At 38.5% G+C, this 16,707-nt stretch overlaps 1 protein-coding gene across 1 annotated transcript in view; it reads right to left on the bottom strand.

Moving 5' to 3' along the window:
- GRIK1 (glutamate ionotropic receptor kainate type subunit 1) overlaps positions 1-16,707 on the bottom strand; it is a 161,757-nt gene that overhangs the window by 28,174 nt on the left and 116,876 nt on the right. The window contains exons 8-12 of the mRNA XM_035546079.1: positions 9,542-9,649; positions 8,537-8,581; positions 5,380-5,493; positions 4,008-4,211; positions 3,212-3,435 (exon numbers count right to left, since the gene is read on the bottom strand). Of these exons, the coding sequence (XP_035401972.1) occupies positions 3,212-3,435; positions 4,008-4,211; positions 5,380-5,493; positions 8,537-8,581; positions 9,542-9,649 (695 nt within the window). The remainder of the gene's footprint in view (positions 1-3,211; positions 3,436-4,007; positions 4,212-5,379; positions 5,494-8,536; positions 8,582-9,541; positions 9,650-16,707) is intronic.

A 16,707-nucleotide genomic window follows, 5' to 3' on the forward strand; every position in this document is an offset into this window, starting at 1 on the left:
CAAAATTATGTCAAAATACCAATAACTGTTTAATTTGCTATGGCATTGTTAAAGTGGTTGATTCCAGAGATTCTTAAAAATATATATCTTTTGTTTTTTACTGAAAACCAGATTGCCAAATATTTACTGACACATTTGGCAAATCTTACAGAAATCATGGCATATCTGAAGACATGAACAGTCCTAGATGTGGACATTAAGGATGGCTTAGCTTCTTGGAGTAAATTAAAATGTATAAAGTCTGGAGTAAATTAAGACCACATGTGAGCACAGTTTCATGTACTTCTTCAGCCTATATAGTCATGATCTAACTAGGCACTGGTTTTCAGCATAAGTTAAAAATAAAAACAACAAAAAAAACATTTATTTCAGAAAAGTGCATAAATTCAGAAAATTATCTTAACTATTTTGCTTAACTAGCATGTTCTTCTCCTCTTTCCCTAGAATAGGGGTAAGTTAAGAGGGTGATAAACAAGCTTGATATATTTAAGTTGTTGCAAGTTGGGTTTTGTGTATTGTTGCAAGTCAGCTGTGTACTATAAATGTTTGTGGGTCTATACCTTTTATGACATTTAAGCCTTTTAGCCACATTTGACAAATAGGTAGAGGCCTTAAAGGTTATTATGCTCCTGCAAGTTTTGTGAAATGTTGCAGCGGTAGCCCCACTAGGGGAGAAGCTGCAGGAGGATCTCCCAGCACGTTCCACAGCAATTAATGCACATAGGAAAGATCTCCTACAAATCCTTCACCTGCAGGGAAAGTAAACAAGCAAACAAACACACTTCAATTGGTGATCACGATCCACCATGAGACACAGATCTGTAGGGAAATCAGGCTTCATTAGTTACACGGCTCCTGGAACTACTGCCTTTTAGAAAGGTTTAGGAAACAAAACATAGCACAGTTACACAGGCCAAAGCTACGGATTTACCCAAACACTGCACTGTGGTTTGGAGCAATATTTAGCAGCCAGGAGAATAAGGCAAACAGGTTTCACAGCTGATGATCTGTGAGCACTGTGCAGTTCCATTCGGTTTATTCCTGGCCATGCATCTGCGTGTAGGCAGCTCTGCAAGCAGGCGAGGGACCCCGATGCTTATTTACTCTTGCAGCCTTGATGCTGTTTTTCATTTTTATTTTTTATTTTTTATTAAAAAAAAAAAAGAAAAGAGAAGAGCTGAGAATAACTTGGGTTTTGTTTTCCCTTCTGCCTGTTCTGAAGTGGAGAGGACTGTGGTATGTTTTCAGTCTTGGCACACTACTGCAGAAAAGTCAATCTGTCATGGTTGAGCAGATTTAATATTAGTCATGAGTGAGATCATGATTTGCGTACAGTAAGAGCAGTTATTTATGGTACAGTGAGCCACTGCGAGAGCTTGTGGGAAGCTATGGCTAATTGTGTACAGTCTCGTCACTGCTAGGGAGGGATGAACTCTCTCTTTTACCAGGGGCCAACACTAATAAGTTAACCTATGACCTTTCCTCCTCAAATTCCCTCCTCCCTCTTCATGTTCTCAGAAACTTAAAGGAAAAAGTAAATCCCACAAACTTCTGTACTTTGGCACTGGTATAGAAGCATGAAAACAAGTGAAGCTTTCACATAGGTTGACCTCCTGGAGCTAGGTTTGTTCAGTAGACCACACAGAAATGTATGCCTGAGGCCAACCGCTCTCAGCTGCTCCTGTGAATAAAGGTTTTAAAGGGTGTGTCTTTTGATTAGAAAAAAAAAAAAAGGAGTAAACTAGAAAAAGTAGCAAGAGCTCCACTTGACTTGGCTCACACGCATGTGGAAGTCAGGCAGAATGTATCAGAATTAATGATTCAGATTACTATGATTTTTGTCATGTTTGAATCAGGGTTATGGACGCATATTTTGGAAAATATATATTATTGCTGATTCTTTAAAGTAGAATGTCATCATTTGCAATAAAAACTGTAGCATTTCCATGTCACCTTTGCTGTGATGGGAAAGGGTGCTATTTCAATGATACACGACTACAGTTCTTATATTTCATAGTATAAATATTTTCTCAGACCATTTTCCCATTTAACGTGTAATACATTGCTGTATATGTGAAACAATGCATAATGGAAGTGGAGGAAGCATTAGTGATCCTTAGTAAAATGCTCCAAAACATGAATCTCTGTGAAGTACTAATAAAAATATCTATGTTTTAAATTGTGAAAAGGAAAAAAATGAAGGATATGATGAGATCAAATAAACAGAGTTGGAAATGAAATTCCGATGCCATTATTTGAAGAAAGTGACAATAACTATGCCAGTTCACAGAGCCCACAGTTACTGAAGAGTATAGAAAAAAAATATGCCTCAAATGACCAATTTCCTCTGACAAGTTTCTCAGTTCATCTTCTTTCATGCTTGGTTTTCCCTTGCTCAGAATAACACAGCAACTGACTCCAAAACCATGGTCCATGGTCTCTGAGGCCAAGACATGTGGCTTGTAGCTGGCTTGTGAAACCATATCAGCTGTCTAGAATTTTTAAGGTAAAGTTTGATGTTAACGGTGAAGAGTGCTCTGCTGTGGTCCACTTGTTGAGAAAATGTGGCACACCTGCTTTTGAGATCATCATGAACTTTAGGATCTTTTGGAAAAGTAGTGTGTGTGTGCTTATTTCCTACTGTTTTGGCATTGGGACTTCACTGGGAACCTGACACTGACAGTCAGGCTGCACCTCAGGACAGTGCTGGGAGAGAGCCTTGGTTATGCACACCTTGCAGATTGTCCCCTTGGGATCCCAGGCATGGTATCTTGTGTTTCCAAAGGGAAGTGAGCTGAACTAATTAGCATCCATCAGCAACAATATGCTCACAACCTCTCTCCTACCTTTTATATGTACTATTAGTAGGGAAAAAAAAAAAAGAAGTGCTTACATACGAGTAATATCAACTGTTTTTCAACATGTAGTTAGTGTGCTGAGGTGCTGTGCTCTGACAGAGGAAGGCTGACACATTTCATCAGATATTTCTCTCCATTCTGCCCTTAAGGAAAGTTAAATCTCATCACATTGCAGTATATAAAAGTGATAGCAGTGCTGATGTGAAAATACCAACAGACCTTCTAGAACATTATGTTCTAGGGCTGGATAAAATCCTTAGAACAGTATTATGCTATAGTTACTTTTCAAAACCAATGTAACACCTGTGAGATGAGAGGTAGTGGATGCATCTGAAACTATGTGTTTGTCTTACCTTGCAATGACAAAGAGGACACAACTGACTCCAAGGCAGGCTAGGAGAACATACATCCAAATATCAGGAGAAAGAGGGTTTAAAAATGAGAAAACACCAGGGTTTGTGCCATTGGGCTTCCGGTACAAGATACTGATTCCCAGCGTCATGAAGGGCTTGGAAAAATCAATTACTTTCTCTCTTACATAGGTAATAGTGAGAGGAGCAACTGCCAGATCAGCTTTCTGAAAACACAAAGGGGAAAATACTCATTCTTTGTCATGTTTTCGTGCATACACAATACTATTCCTTCCATTTCTTCCCCTGAGTAATAAAGCTAAACCCAAACTGACTATAAATACAAACTGCACAACAAAACTTAACAGTGCTAGGGTATTACTGGGTACCTGACATCCTTTTTCTGCAGGTGAGGGATCCTCGTGGCTTTTGTGTGTGGAAGGTCTGACCAGGGTCGGGGGGCTCGGTCCTTGGAGGGGCTCATCCCTGTGGGGCTCTGTCCCCAAGGAGGACTACATTCACAGACCAGAGGCTGCCGCATGGCAGAGTTGAGTTTTGCCTTTGCATCTGGAGCTTCTGGCCAGGGTTGACAGGATCCGTGTGAGCTCGGTGCCCATTGCCCCCCAACACCCGGGCACGGCTAGTTCAGACGTAATGCCGTGACCTCCTACTCTAGCAAGAGGTGATAAGACAGAGCAGTGGCTCTAAAAAACTGTAGACTAGTGCAAACATTTCATGTGGGCTGGCTTCACATAAAACACTGTAGGTGAAAGGAGAATAAAGAATGATTCAATCTTACATGATCTATGAGCTCTTTGACCATCCCATTCCACTCTCCTTTGTCATTCTGGGCTCCATATTTACCGTCAGAAACTAGTTTGACCTCATAGATGAAGCCCAAAATATTTGACAGCTCCTTTAGCAAATCCAGGCAATAACCCTCGAATCTGTCATTTCCGTACAAAGGCTTGTCAGACTTCTTGTACATAACATAGGGATCTTCCTACAGAAAAACACAGCAGATGTAGCAACAGAAATGAAGTTTGTTTCAGATTATATCAGTTTCTCTAAATTATGTGAATATTTTATTAATGGATTGAAATTAGTTGGACACCAGTAATTTATGATGTCCATTAAAAGCTGCTCTAGGTGTGTTAACAAATTCACCGAATCAATTAGTGATAACCATAAGGGCCCTAATTGTCAGTGGAACAGACCATTCACAGCTCCCGTGGGCTTTAATTAAGGTAGTGCTTAGCAGCCTCAAAATAAGATCCAAGATGTGTACTCTAGGTTGTCCCACCCTGAGGGACAGGAAGGAATATTGGAGAAGAAGCCTAAATACCAGGAAAATAATCATAAGCAGAACCTAAAATTTTATATTCTACAAGAAATAAATCTCTATTGAAAAAATCTCTAATGTGTAATATAGCTGTGAGCTGAACAGGCACTTACAGGAGAAAATGAAGAACAGAATAGGTAGATTGCAAATTACTTCGTTGCTTTTCTTTTTAAAGGATTTTGTGTAGAAGACAGTCTGGGCAAGCACATTGCTGCAATTTAGTGCAGCAAAAGACCTCTGGCAACAGAAGAGGAGGGTAGAGGGAGCCTTTGAGCTCTTTCCCTTCCCCTGAGGAGTTAGGCAGAATAATTGAAAAAAGAAAAAAAAAAAAAGGGGGGGTGGGGTGGGGTCATTATTGGCCAGGGAGAACAAATGAGCAGAACAACTGGGTGAACACCCATTTCCACATTTTCTGTTCGTCGTAGGAAGGACATACCTCAATCTGTCTGTCTACTGTTTGCTGCTTTCTTTCATTCCTCTTCATCTGACTTTCAGTAAACAGAAAAGATGTATAAATAGTGACTACAAAACCGAGCATTTGTATATGTTAATTCTTTTGGGAAGAATAGTATGTAGGGTGTACCTCTGGAATTTTGACGTAAGCGAAACAGTTTTGGAGACAAATGTTCCCCAGTCTTTCATTGGCAGTGGGGGTATTTTGAGTCCACCTTATGGATAAAAAATTATGCTGGTTCTGAGTCTATACCCAGAAATTAGTTTGAAAACAGAGTAGTTTACCAAAACGTCTTAGTATGGAGGAAATCAGCAGTGAAGACACATCAGCCATGCCTGCAACCTGCAGCATGGATGGTGACCCACCTAGACTTACCAAAATGGTTGTGACAATCAGCGTCCGGTTAGCCAAGGAGTCGGTGATGTTGGTCGACCTGTCCTTGTTGCTGTCTGTCATGTTAAGGCCGCTGTAGGAGTTCCAGACGCCGATCTACACAGAACAGAGTGGGTGAGAGCCTGCCTGTCCACGGCACGCTGGCTGCGGGAAATACAGGGTTTCCCTAAATGCTCAAAGCCTGGGAAGTGTGCATTGGCTCTAGTCACCACAAAAAGAGACACCAGAAGTACAAGATGCTAGAGAAGGGAAACAGCTGTAGATCTGAATAAGGCAACGACATCGAATGGTTGATTGTCACATTTAGAAAACACAGGGAACGTACTGCTCTTTCAAAAGCAGGCTGAAATTGTTTAGCTGTAAGAGTATAAGGCATGTCAATACAGTGGTGTACTAGCCAATTTGCTACAAAAGTGGAATATGTTGACTTCCTTTCCTGCTAAAAAATGTCAAATGTCTATTTTTATGGATTTTTTGCTTTTGTAAATGGTAGAGTTGAAACATAAACCTAGACCTCTCTTTTCCAATGCAACAGATCAAAAGCTTGAATAAATATGTTGAAGCAGATTGATGGATGCACTGGCCTTTTGGTTCTGCTGTGCCTTCACCAGGTTTAGCAAAGATTATTCTGTCATTTCTTATTACTATATATGACAGAGTGAACAAGGTGAAATCATTTCACCTACTGATCAGTATTTGCTCAGTAAATATAAGCGACAAAAGGCAAAACCAATTTTTGATTCTTTTCTAGCTCCAAAGATAGTGAAGAATTGTGGCATTTAATGCCAGATCTGAAGCCTAAAGGCATGATTTCAGTGGATCTGGATCTATACCTTATGATGGCAGAAATTACAACCATGGAGCTGATCTATTCAAATAAATATCTACTTAACATAAATGCAGTCTGAAAGCATCTTTTTTTTTTTTTTAATTTGGTTTACACATACTGTGTGGTTGAGGGCTGGTGTGAGAAAACCTCAGGCAAGTAGCTTGCTCAGTTTGGTTTGTATTTTGGACATTTGTGGAGAGCACCAGATGGATGGCTTGGGGGACTGGTATCATCCATCCACAGAACTGTCTGCATTGCTGACCTACTCTGCCAGCAGGTTTCAGCTCTACCTGGGAGGGATCAACTTTCAGATCCTCCTTTCTAGGATTGCCAGCAAAGCTGTCAAGTGAGTCTAAGAAAAAACCTGTTGACTTGTCCTGTGTACTGAAGGTCTGTAACCGCCATCAGATTCTCAGTCATCAGACCCATGCAGGACCCTTTTTCTGTGGCTGTTAACTGATGCAGAGACAGACCCACCTTTGTACCAAATCCAGCAGATTAATTTGTGCCTGCTGATAGTTAATTCAGGGTAATAACTGTATAATGTCATACAAATTTTGGGTTTGTGTCCATGGGTGCCATTGCTCTTGTGTTTCATATACGTTTTCTCCAAAATATGCTTAATGGGGATAGTCGTGCCATTTTTTGTATTTTTTTTATTTTTACTTTTTGAAGAGTTTATCAGGCATTCCCTTTGTTTCCAAAATTAGATCAGGTTGAGAAACTGATCTGGAAAGTATACACAGAATAAGATGTTGGATATTATGATAGTCTGTGCCAGAAATATAGTAAATAACCAGTGTCCTTGAATTTGCACCATGGTGGCCGAGTTAATCAAAAGCCGTTCTGCTCATTGTTACTGACTTGATTCACTTTTATCAGCTGGCAGCATGGAAGAGGAGAACAACCATGAAGAACATGTAACAACACAGTCACAGGGCATACAAAATACACCAGGAGACCACTCTACATCTGAAGATAAGGATGACACTACAGGTCAACCTTGATTAGAGCAATGGAAGAGGTCGGAGGGGCACTGGAAGAATGAGGTCAAGGTAGTACATCACTATGGTGAATCCAGGAGATTTATTGCAGTTTAGTGACAAGTCTGAGAGGTGTCACATGCCCTTCTCAGCAAGCCTGTGTTTTGAACCAATTGTAATTTGGTTTAAATCAATTCAGCATAACACGAAGTGCCTAGAATCAAAAGCCAGATCAGTTCAATCGCGTTCTGCACGTCAGGTAGGATGATCTATTCACCAGTAATGAGGGAAATTGAGCCCTTTGTGCCTTTGCCTGATTCACTGATATTAAAACAAGGTTATTAAGTACATCCTTTATAAGAACAAGAAAAGAGTGCTGTAGGATGCTTTACACTGGTCTACTCTGTAGCATTAAAAAACACAAAACCAGAACCTTTTTAATTGTGTGTGTGGGAGGGGTGGGAAATAATAAGAGCTGTGCAAAAGATATACAAAAATATAATTCTAAGTGCTATAAGAAATTTTCAACTTGTGAATCCAAAACACTTTCAACATGGTAAATGCAGTTGTTATCTTCTCCTTACAGAATAGCAAGTAGTACAGAAAATTGTGGGTTGTACCTCCAGCAGGGAACAGCACATGGAGCTGGTCTGATTCCCACTTTGGTGCCTTATCCACCAGACAGAGACATCCTATGTTAAAAGAGGACTGAGATTCCTGAGGTGCTTTATAAACAAACTTAGTTCCAATTTCCATATGTTAGTGAATGACAGCATCCACTTAATCAACTATATTATTTTCTGTAAGGAGCTAATAACACACCCGTCAAAATTTTGAGTCAACAATGCTAGAACATTGCCTGCACAGTATGCATTCTGTGGGAGGAAAAAAAAAAAACAGGAAAGAAATAAAAAAAAAAGCCTGCACATTAAAACAGTCCTGCTGCTGATGCTCATAGACATTTGAAATGGTACAAATTTACCAGTCATGGTAAATCTTAGGTGAATCAGGAAGGATAGCAAATGAGAAAAGGAGAGATTTTGCTGCAGCCAGGAGCCTCTGCTCAAAGAGGGAAAAGGCACAGCTCCCAAGAAATAGCATAACAATTATGATGAAAAAAGATTTTGATGAAAAAGCTGAATCCTGCCAAGGATTATTTAGAGTTATAGTGTTTAAAGTTGGGACAATACTTAGCCTACTACAAAAACTCACATTCTCGGATAGACTATTGTCTCTAAACTGCAATTTGAGAGTTACCATCAAAACCCAAAGGATGAGTCTGATGACCCAACCCAAAGGTTTTTGCATCACCTGTCTGTGTACAAACCTTCTTCCACACTTTATATAAATGATTAGAAACCTCGCCAGCAGCCTTGGTATAGAGAAAAATAAACAAAGTGCTTCATTAAAAATGAAGAGAACCGGTCTGGAGAGCTGTGTGGGAGCAATTGCATTTACAGTCTCAATTAACCTGTCAGCAATTATTATGCAGAGTCAAGCCAGTGTACACAGAGCACGGGACAACACAGCCTTGGGCTGACACGAGCTGGTGATGTTACCCACATTGGGGATTTTCGGACACCCACAGCAGCCTCCTCCTGCAATGCCTGTCGGAGCCTGTGCTGGCTGGCTGAGAGCTGGGGCAAGGCCATCCCACTTCCCTTCAGGACACCCCGAGCCCCCCTGTTGTCCAACACGGTCCCTGGCTGGCGGTGTTGGGGCATGCTTTCCTGGACTTCCTTAAGGAATGTGAACTTTTTTTGTCTTTTGTTTGAAAGCAGAACCAGTTTCTGAGATGGCATCATGCAGAACTTACTATTTTTAAACAAAGATAATGCAACTAATTTAGTCTCCTGTTCAGCACAACTTATGATAAGCAGTTAGGGATGTGAGGGCAAAAGAACCGGTCATGTTCAAAAACATGAAGGACTTTTAACATCTCAACTCTTTTTGAGGCTATTAGTCAAACATCTGCTCTTCTCTCTCCCTTGTGTCACACCTGTTAAAAGCAGTACACGTAAATCTAAGCTTTATACATATATATACATATATGCATACATGTATATAATCTTACCACACTAAGTTACAGTGGCAAGAAGAGAAGATAACGTGCACTTAGAAGCCATTCAGATAATTAGCACCAGTCTCAAATTCCTATCCAATGTCTCAAAATGCAAGATAGACATTGTAAAACAATCTTAGTAGCTCTGTTTAAGTAATCTTAACAGTGTATTTTAGCTCAACCACAGGAAATACAAGCTGAGGAGAATAGACTTTCCCATGCCGCTGCCAAATCAGCTTCCCATCATTATGTTACAAAAGATCTGGTTACCTTTTCTGTTCCTTCTTCCTTGAGACTAATAATGTCCAAATCAAAATCCTTTCGTAAGCCATCAGTTTTGTTGAAGGTTATGCGCCCTGTCAGGCCATCCCACCGTGCCTGTGTAAATACAAAAAAACACCTTTCCATGTAATGGCTAGTAAGAACTACTTGAAAACCATGACAAATATTGTATTTCAAATTAGTCATAGCATTCAATCACTTATAAATGCTTTTTTAAAAAATATGCTGCTTTGTTACTTTGATTAAAAATAGCTTCTTCAATTTTTTTTTCACCCAGTTTCTCTTCAATATATTTTATATTTTATAATCAGGCACAAGTTTATGACAGTTTATATATATTGATTTGTATATGTATTGTATACTGTAGATAAAAAAAAATCCACCGAAAAGAAAGAATGAAGTATGTATTACATGTGCCTGATGACAGAGCAGTTTTGCATTGCATAAGAATTCACCAAGAAAGTTAGAGATGTTTGTCCAAACTTTGGGGCTGAATCTTGGAGTAAAGCAGTCTAAATCTACCAGCCTCTCTGAAATGATCCTGCTTACCCCAGCCCAGGATCTTTTAAGTTTTCCATGAGGAAGGGTTAATCAATGATGACTGCTGCTGAATGGGATCCCTGGGAGGTCTTCCATGAAGGAAGGCTGGTAAACCTCCCAAATCACCAAAGCTTTCTAAATACTTTAGTTATGCATTTCATAGTCTTGACGTTGCCTCTGCTACTCAGAGAGTCCAGAAACTTGGATTTTTCCAGGAAGAGATAAATGAACGGAGGGCTTTTGTCATTCTTCTTTGGTTTCTTGGACAGTTTATGGTTAAATCTCCCCCATCAGCAGTGGACTCCTAATATCCTTGGACTGCTGAATTGTTTCACTAATCCCTACTCAGTTGGCATTACCAACGAAGAAGGCCCAAGTTCCCAAGTAAGCAAATGAGGCGTATCATTTCTAATAGGAATACTGCCACTGCCTGTGCTCACAGATGCTGATGGCATGAAGAGGATGACTCGAAAAGCAGGCTTTCAGGAAAAATTCACACAGTCACGGAGAGCTAATAAACACTTTGTAGTGTAACATACACACAAGTCTTATGTATGGATTTGAATTATAGCATAGGAATTGCACATGACTAGTCCAGACTGCATTTTACTGTTCTGTCATAACAAAGTGAATTTATATTTTCCTTATTTTAAACATTAGCATCAGGAGTAAATTAAATTGGTGGTCTTTACTTCAGCCTGTAAAGCTATGATGATTCCCTGTGCTGTGGAATGCTTCTTCAGTGTGGCAGGATTGGTCCAGAACTAACTTCTTCTGCAACTGAAGTTTTCTGTTATCTTGTAGGCTTCCCAGCAAGCTCACTTTCTTTTAAGTGAGATCTATCTGTCTCTCACATAGTCCCCCTTTTTCCCCAGAGCTGATGCTTATCTATAAAGGAAAGAAAGTGATGAATTTCAAACTCAAGATTATTTTTATAATCTATTTTTGGGACGTCCTATGTTAGATTAAATTCCTCAAAGGTAAAAGAAAAGCTGATAATAAACGATGAGATAATTTCTTCATGTGTGTCAACTATATAATTCTTAAATTACAAGTTTTTTCCACTGCATATTGTTATTTGCTTCATTTAATTTGTTACAGAGAACTGACATAAGGAAAGATGCAATAAAAATCATCAGATTTACAGAACAGCGTCTGCTCTTCTTGTTAAATCTAAATTCTAGTTCTGAGTTTCTAAGATTTAATCTCAGAGGCTGAAGTACTATATGTACTTGTCTCAGACAAGTCTTGAACCTAGACAAATCTAGAATTTTGTGTAAATAGGTAGGATTTCTAAATGTGGTTAAGTAATGTAAGAGTACAAAACCATGAGGGGAATGAACTTTCTATGAGACTTTCCACCATAATGACACGGGAACATGAAAATCTCAGCTATAAACAGTGAAACACTTGTGGATTTTTTATGCTGTTATGATAAAGATACCAGGAGGGTAGACATAGGAATGCATTTTGTTATACAATATCTCTTCTCCACTCATTATTACTCTGACATGGCCCTCATCTCCTATTCGCAAAGATGGAACGTTTTAAAAAATATGGTCTTTAGTGATCAATTCCTCCTCGGAGGGCAATTTGCTTCTGTGAAATGCTCACACTTATTGATTACATATCAGATGCTCCGCTTCTCTGCTAACGTGATATGATCATGAATAAAGGAATAAAGTAGCTAATACATTATGTTTGGAAATGGTATCAGAAGCCTAAATCTCAGTTCTATATGGTGAAATGTGACTTTTGAAAAAGGTGTCAGGTGGCCAAGAAGGCCAACAGCATCCTGGCTTGTATAAGAAGCAGTGTGTCCAGCAGGTCTAGGGAGGTGATTGTCCCCCTGTACTCGGCTCTGGTGAGGCCGCACCTCAAGTACTGTGTTCAGTTTTGGGCCCCTCGCTACAAGAAGGACATGGAGGTGCTCAAGAGAGTCCAGACAAGTGCAACGAAGCTGGTGAGGGGTCTGGAGAACAAGTCTTACGAGGAGCGGCTGAGGGAGCTGGGCTTGTTCAGCCTGGAGAAGAGGAGGCTCAGGGGCGACCTTATCGCTCTCTACAGGTACCTTAAAGGAGGCTGTAGGGAGGTGGGGATTGGTCTGTTCTCCCACGTGCCTGGTGACAGGACGAGGGGGAATGGGCTAAAGTTGCGCCAGGGGAGGTTTAGGTTGGATATTAGGAAGAACTTCTTTACTGAAAGGGTTGTTAGGCATTGGAATGGGCTGCCCAGGGAAGTGGTTGAGTCACCATCCCTGGAGGTCTTTAAGAGACGTTTAGATGCTGAACTTAGTGACATGGTTTAGTGGAGGACTTGTTAGTGTTAGGTCAGAGGTTGGACTCAGTGATCTTGGAGGTCTCTTCCAACCTAGACGATTCTGTGATTCTGTGATTCTGTGATTCTGTTTTTACATAGTTCTATCCCTGTATAAAACAAATGGAATCAAAAGATGTTACAAGCTGCATAGATGTATGCTTAAATTTCAAGGTAGTAGGTAAGTGCATATAGCCTTCGTCTACCTTAAGTGCCAGTTATGTCATTAAATAATGACACAGATGTGACCTAAATTATAAACAGGAGTCAGAGTTTTTCTCAGAAGAGTTAATCTTCAATGTTGAAGGTGTTCTTCAGACCCTGTTTGTGAGGTACAGGTCTCAAATAGCATTTAAATTCTATTCTTTTTAAAAGTGCATTTATTTTATTTATTCTAAATAAAAGCAAGACATTTGGCTTTGAGTCCATTTAGCATAATTTAGTTTCAGACTTTGAGACAGCTGTGGTGCCTCTATGTACATGTCCAGATAGATAGGTGATGTTTCTTCCCTGACCAGAAAATCAAGTTTTCTCCAAGAGCTGCTGGGAAGGATGAGCTAAGAACTTGCAGTAGATTCTAGGCCTTCTGCAGTCTATGACAAAACTTCCCAGCTGTTAATACGGTTTGCCTCCTATAGCACATTTGCCTGATGTATGCAAACGAACTGAAATGTATCATTGCTAGGAAAATATATTTGTATGCCACTTCTAGGTGCCTGTCAGGTAAATTGAGACTACGAGTGCCTATTAGTCATCATGTTCTGGCAAACAGAATGAGCAGCAGTTGCACAGTTCTCAGATGCAATTAATGACCAGAAATGAAGCAGAACTTTCTGAATAGTCAGAAACCACATGACTATTGAACACAGCAATGAGAATTCATACTTTTATATGCAAGATTTATAGCAATTTTAATGTTTCTAGTGTCACTCCATGTTAAATGTTACAGGATATAATAAAAATTGAATCGGAACCTAATCATGTAATTCATCAAAAGAAATTGCTTTTTTGCACTCTGTCCTTGCTTTAATATTGGAGGAACTAAGGGCACAATTTGATACTCTTACAGAGAGAATGTATTTTTGCTTTGTTAGTATAATTTTGAGTATACCTCCAGCTTAGTTAAAAAATGTGATTTTCAGTAGCTTCATTTGTAACATCCTTTTGCTTGTCTTTATCCTACTTTGTAAAGGTTGCAGGCTGCCTCTGACAAGAGAACGGTGATGAGATGTTGCTCATTCAGCAGTTTGGTTTGCAGGAGTAGACCAGTACAATGTTTAGCTGAGATTCAAAATAAGACCTCTCTGTCTTCAATACTGTATTTTATCAGATAATTATAATTCCTACTGCTGAGATGTAAATATTTGATGACTTCTTCCTGCTTATTAAACAAAATGGGGACTTAATCCAATATACTAGTTTCAACTATCCATTGAGAAGCAAATTGTACAGGACCTTCAGCTATTCAGACACTTTCTTTCTAAACATTGGAAAGCCAGTAGATAGAAGAGATTACAGATAAATCTTCAGTCCTCTCTGAAGGCTGTCAGGTACCTGATACGGCAAAACTACACAAAGAAACCTAACTAAAACTGTGAAACTTTCTATTTCTATTTATTTAGTTTAAAAGATTAAGATTGCAGGTTAACTACAAAACAACATCTGGGTTAAGTGTACAAATCACAGTATTGGTTTCTATATAAATATACTGATGGAAAATTATAATAACTGTAAAATGAAGCTGACTCAGCTTCTAAGAGCAAACACTCCAGAAGCTTGCTATCTATTCACACTACCGTCATATGGTCTTTATATCAATTTCCCCTTCATCATCTTGAGTTAATGACTATATCAGCCTATATCATAATGCATAGTGTGTATAATGCATGGACTGAATAAATATCCAGCTTTATGATATAGCCATAATGGGACATCGCCAATTTTTTATAGCAGATACTGTATTGCAGTACTGCACACAATAAATATCAATCTTTCTCAGACAAATTGATTGCCTTTTTATTATCTATTTGTTTTTTTCCTACTCAATAGATGTTTATCCAAATATTTTAGTTAACTGTTTATCTGCCTATGGCATATTTACTCTTTCCAAGTCCAGTGTTGAAATAATAGCTACTGGTTAATTATGTTTCAGATTAGATAATTTTGATTTTTTTCAAGGTCATTTTAAAGTGTTCAAAGCATCCTGATAATACAAAAATGCAAAGGCATGATATTGTTTTAACTTTTTAAACTATTATGTTTAATAATGTTTAACAATGTGCATCCATTTTTTCCTTTCTATTAATAATCCATTTATTCCAATGACCTGTGAAATAAAACAGTTTTTCTGAACCTGTTCTTTTGTAATTAATCAAGCAATCTCTTTTGAGTTTCAGACTCAAGTTCTAACCTTTTAATATGATTTAATTTCAAGTTTAAATACTCAAACTGTTCAGAAAATAAGATTCCCCCCCATTTCAAAGATATGTCTGGAACTAATGTTAGAAGAAAGTATCTGAGACACATATATGCACCCCATAAATGCAAATAAAACTGTGACTATATCACTTACAAAATATGTGTACATAATACATGTACAATGAATTGTATAAGGAGAAACAATTATAACAAATTTTGAACTATATAGAGGAAGTTGAACTATGTAAGGAAGTTGATAAAACTTCTGAGTGAAAAGCTATTTTAGCACAGTATTACTGCAGAAAATTATCTGTTCTGTTTTTCAGCTCCAAAAAAACTGTGTAATTCCAGGCTCAAAGTTGCCTTTGTGCAAAATATTCTGACACTTTGCATCTGCCACTGAAACCTGAATTATTATTTAATATGAAATTATATTAAATATACGATAAATAACATCTTATGTGAACACTGTCTTTGGATACAAATGTGGTGCTAAATGACAGCCTTTTTCATTCAAAAGACTTACTGATTCATCCAGGCACATAAAAAGACTACTTTTTATTTCTCAAGTATGTTATTATTTCTCAAGTAATTGACTTGAGAAATTCCCACAGTAGACAATGGACCATATTTAGGTATTTAGGTATTTATTATCCAAAACAGCCTCTGTATTCTCCCTCTCTCTCTCTCTCTCTCTATCCTCTTGCTGTTCATGTATAACAAGCTTTTTGAAACCTTATCTTAAAGGCATGCAATCAGTAGAGTTTTTCTATGCATTTAATGGGAGCTTGGAACAGGAATTGATTAGTTGGACTCCTCAGTATCAGAGAAGTACATTCAGAAGCCAGAGTGAAGTCCAGTAAAAGATACGGATATTACCCTATCTACTTAGTTTCGTCAATGGAATTACCTTGACCCTCTGTTGGTAGCTTTCCCAACTATCTTAAAAGTAACCTACAAAGGCAAATAATTGAACTGCATTTTTTGCTGAATATATAGTCCAGGAATACTTGTATTTTTATAAATTTTGGCATTTTTTGGTGTATATTTATTATTATAAGTTTCTAGGCAAAAATTAATATCTGTTACTGATTTAATGTACATTTCTAAATAACTGCAGTTATGAAGTAGAAGGTATTAGCTGAATTTACTATCATGTAATTGTTTAGAAAACAATAACAACTTACTGGCAATCATCTGGCCTGGAATTCAGGAAGAGAATATATTTGTTTTCAACTCCACAAATTATGTTTGCTCATTTACCTTTGCACAGTGGCAGAGACGTGCTAGCAACTTAGTCTTTTTGGACCTATACATACTCCAGAATAACTGTGTAAGGTGTTTGGACTAAAATTAGGAAATTCTTTTCAGTTCTGTGCTAGTCTACCAAAATGAGGCTCTTGAAAGCAAATCAGTTCTGTGTTGAAGAGACACAGAACTTTATATTATATTATAATTTCCTTTAGCCACCATCTCACTAGAACATTTTACCTCAGATAAACATTATCAAAGTATAGTGAATGAGGGTGTAGCAGCCTCTGTACGTAGTGACACCATGCTGTTTCAGGTACGGCATCCTTCAGCTTTTAACAACAGGTGGCAGATGAGTACATACAGGGATCTCAAAGACATATCAAGATTACTGGAGTGATAGACCTGTTGTGCTTGGTCAGTATTACTTGTTTATAAAGAAAGTGAACAACTAATTCAGCTATGAACTGCTAATCCAAAATGTCTGACGAGGACTATTGTGCTAACTGCCGTCCAAATGCAGAGGTGGATGATGGTGTCTCCTCCAATGGGTCTTAGACTTATTAACAGAGCGGATTCTGATCATTACAGAATCATTGTTGATGACTAATGCACATACACATAGGATA

Source organism: Cygnus atratus, chromosome 1 (assembly GCF_013377495.2).
Source record: "Cygnus atratus isolate AKBS03 ecotype Queensland, Australia chromosome 1, CAtr_DNAZoo_HiC_assembly, whole genome shotgun sequence".
Lineage (NCBI taxonomy): Eukaryota > Metazoa > Chordata > Aves > Anseriformes > Anatidae > Cygnus > Cygnus atratus.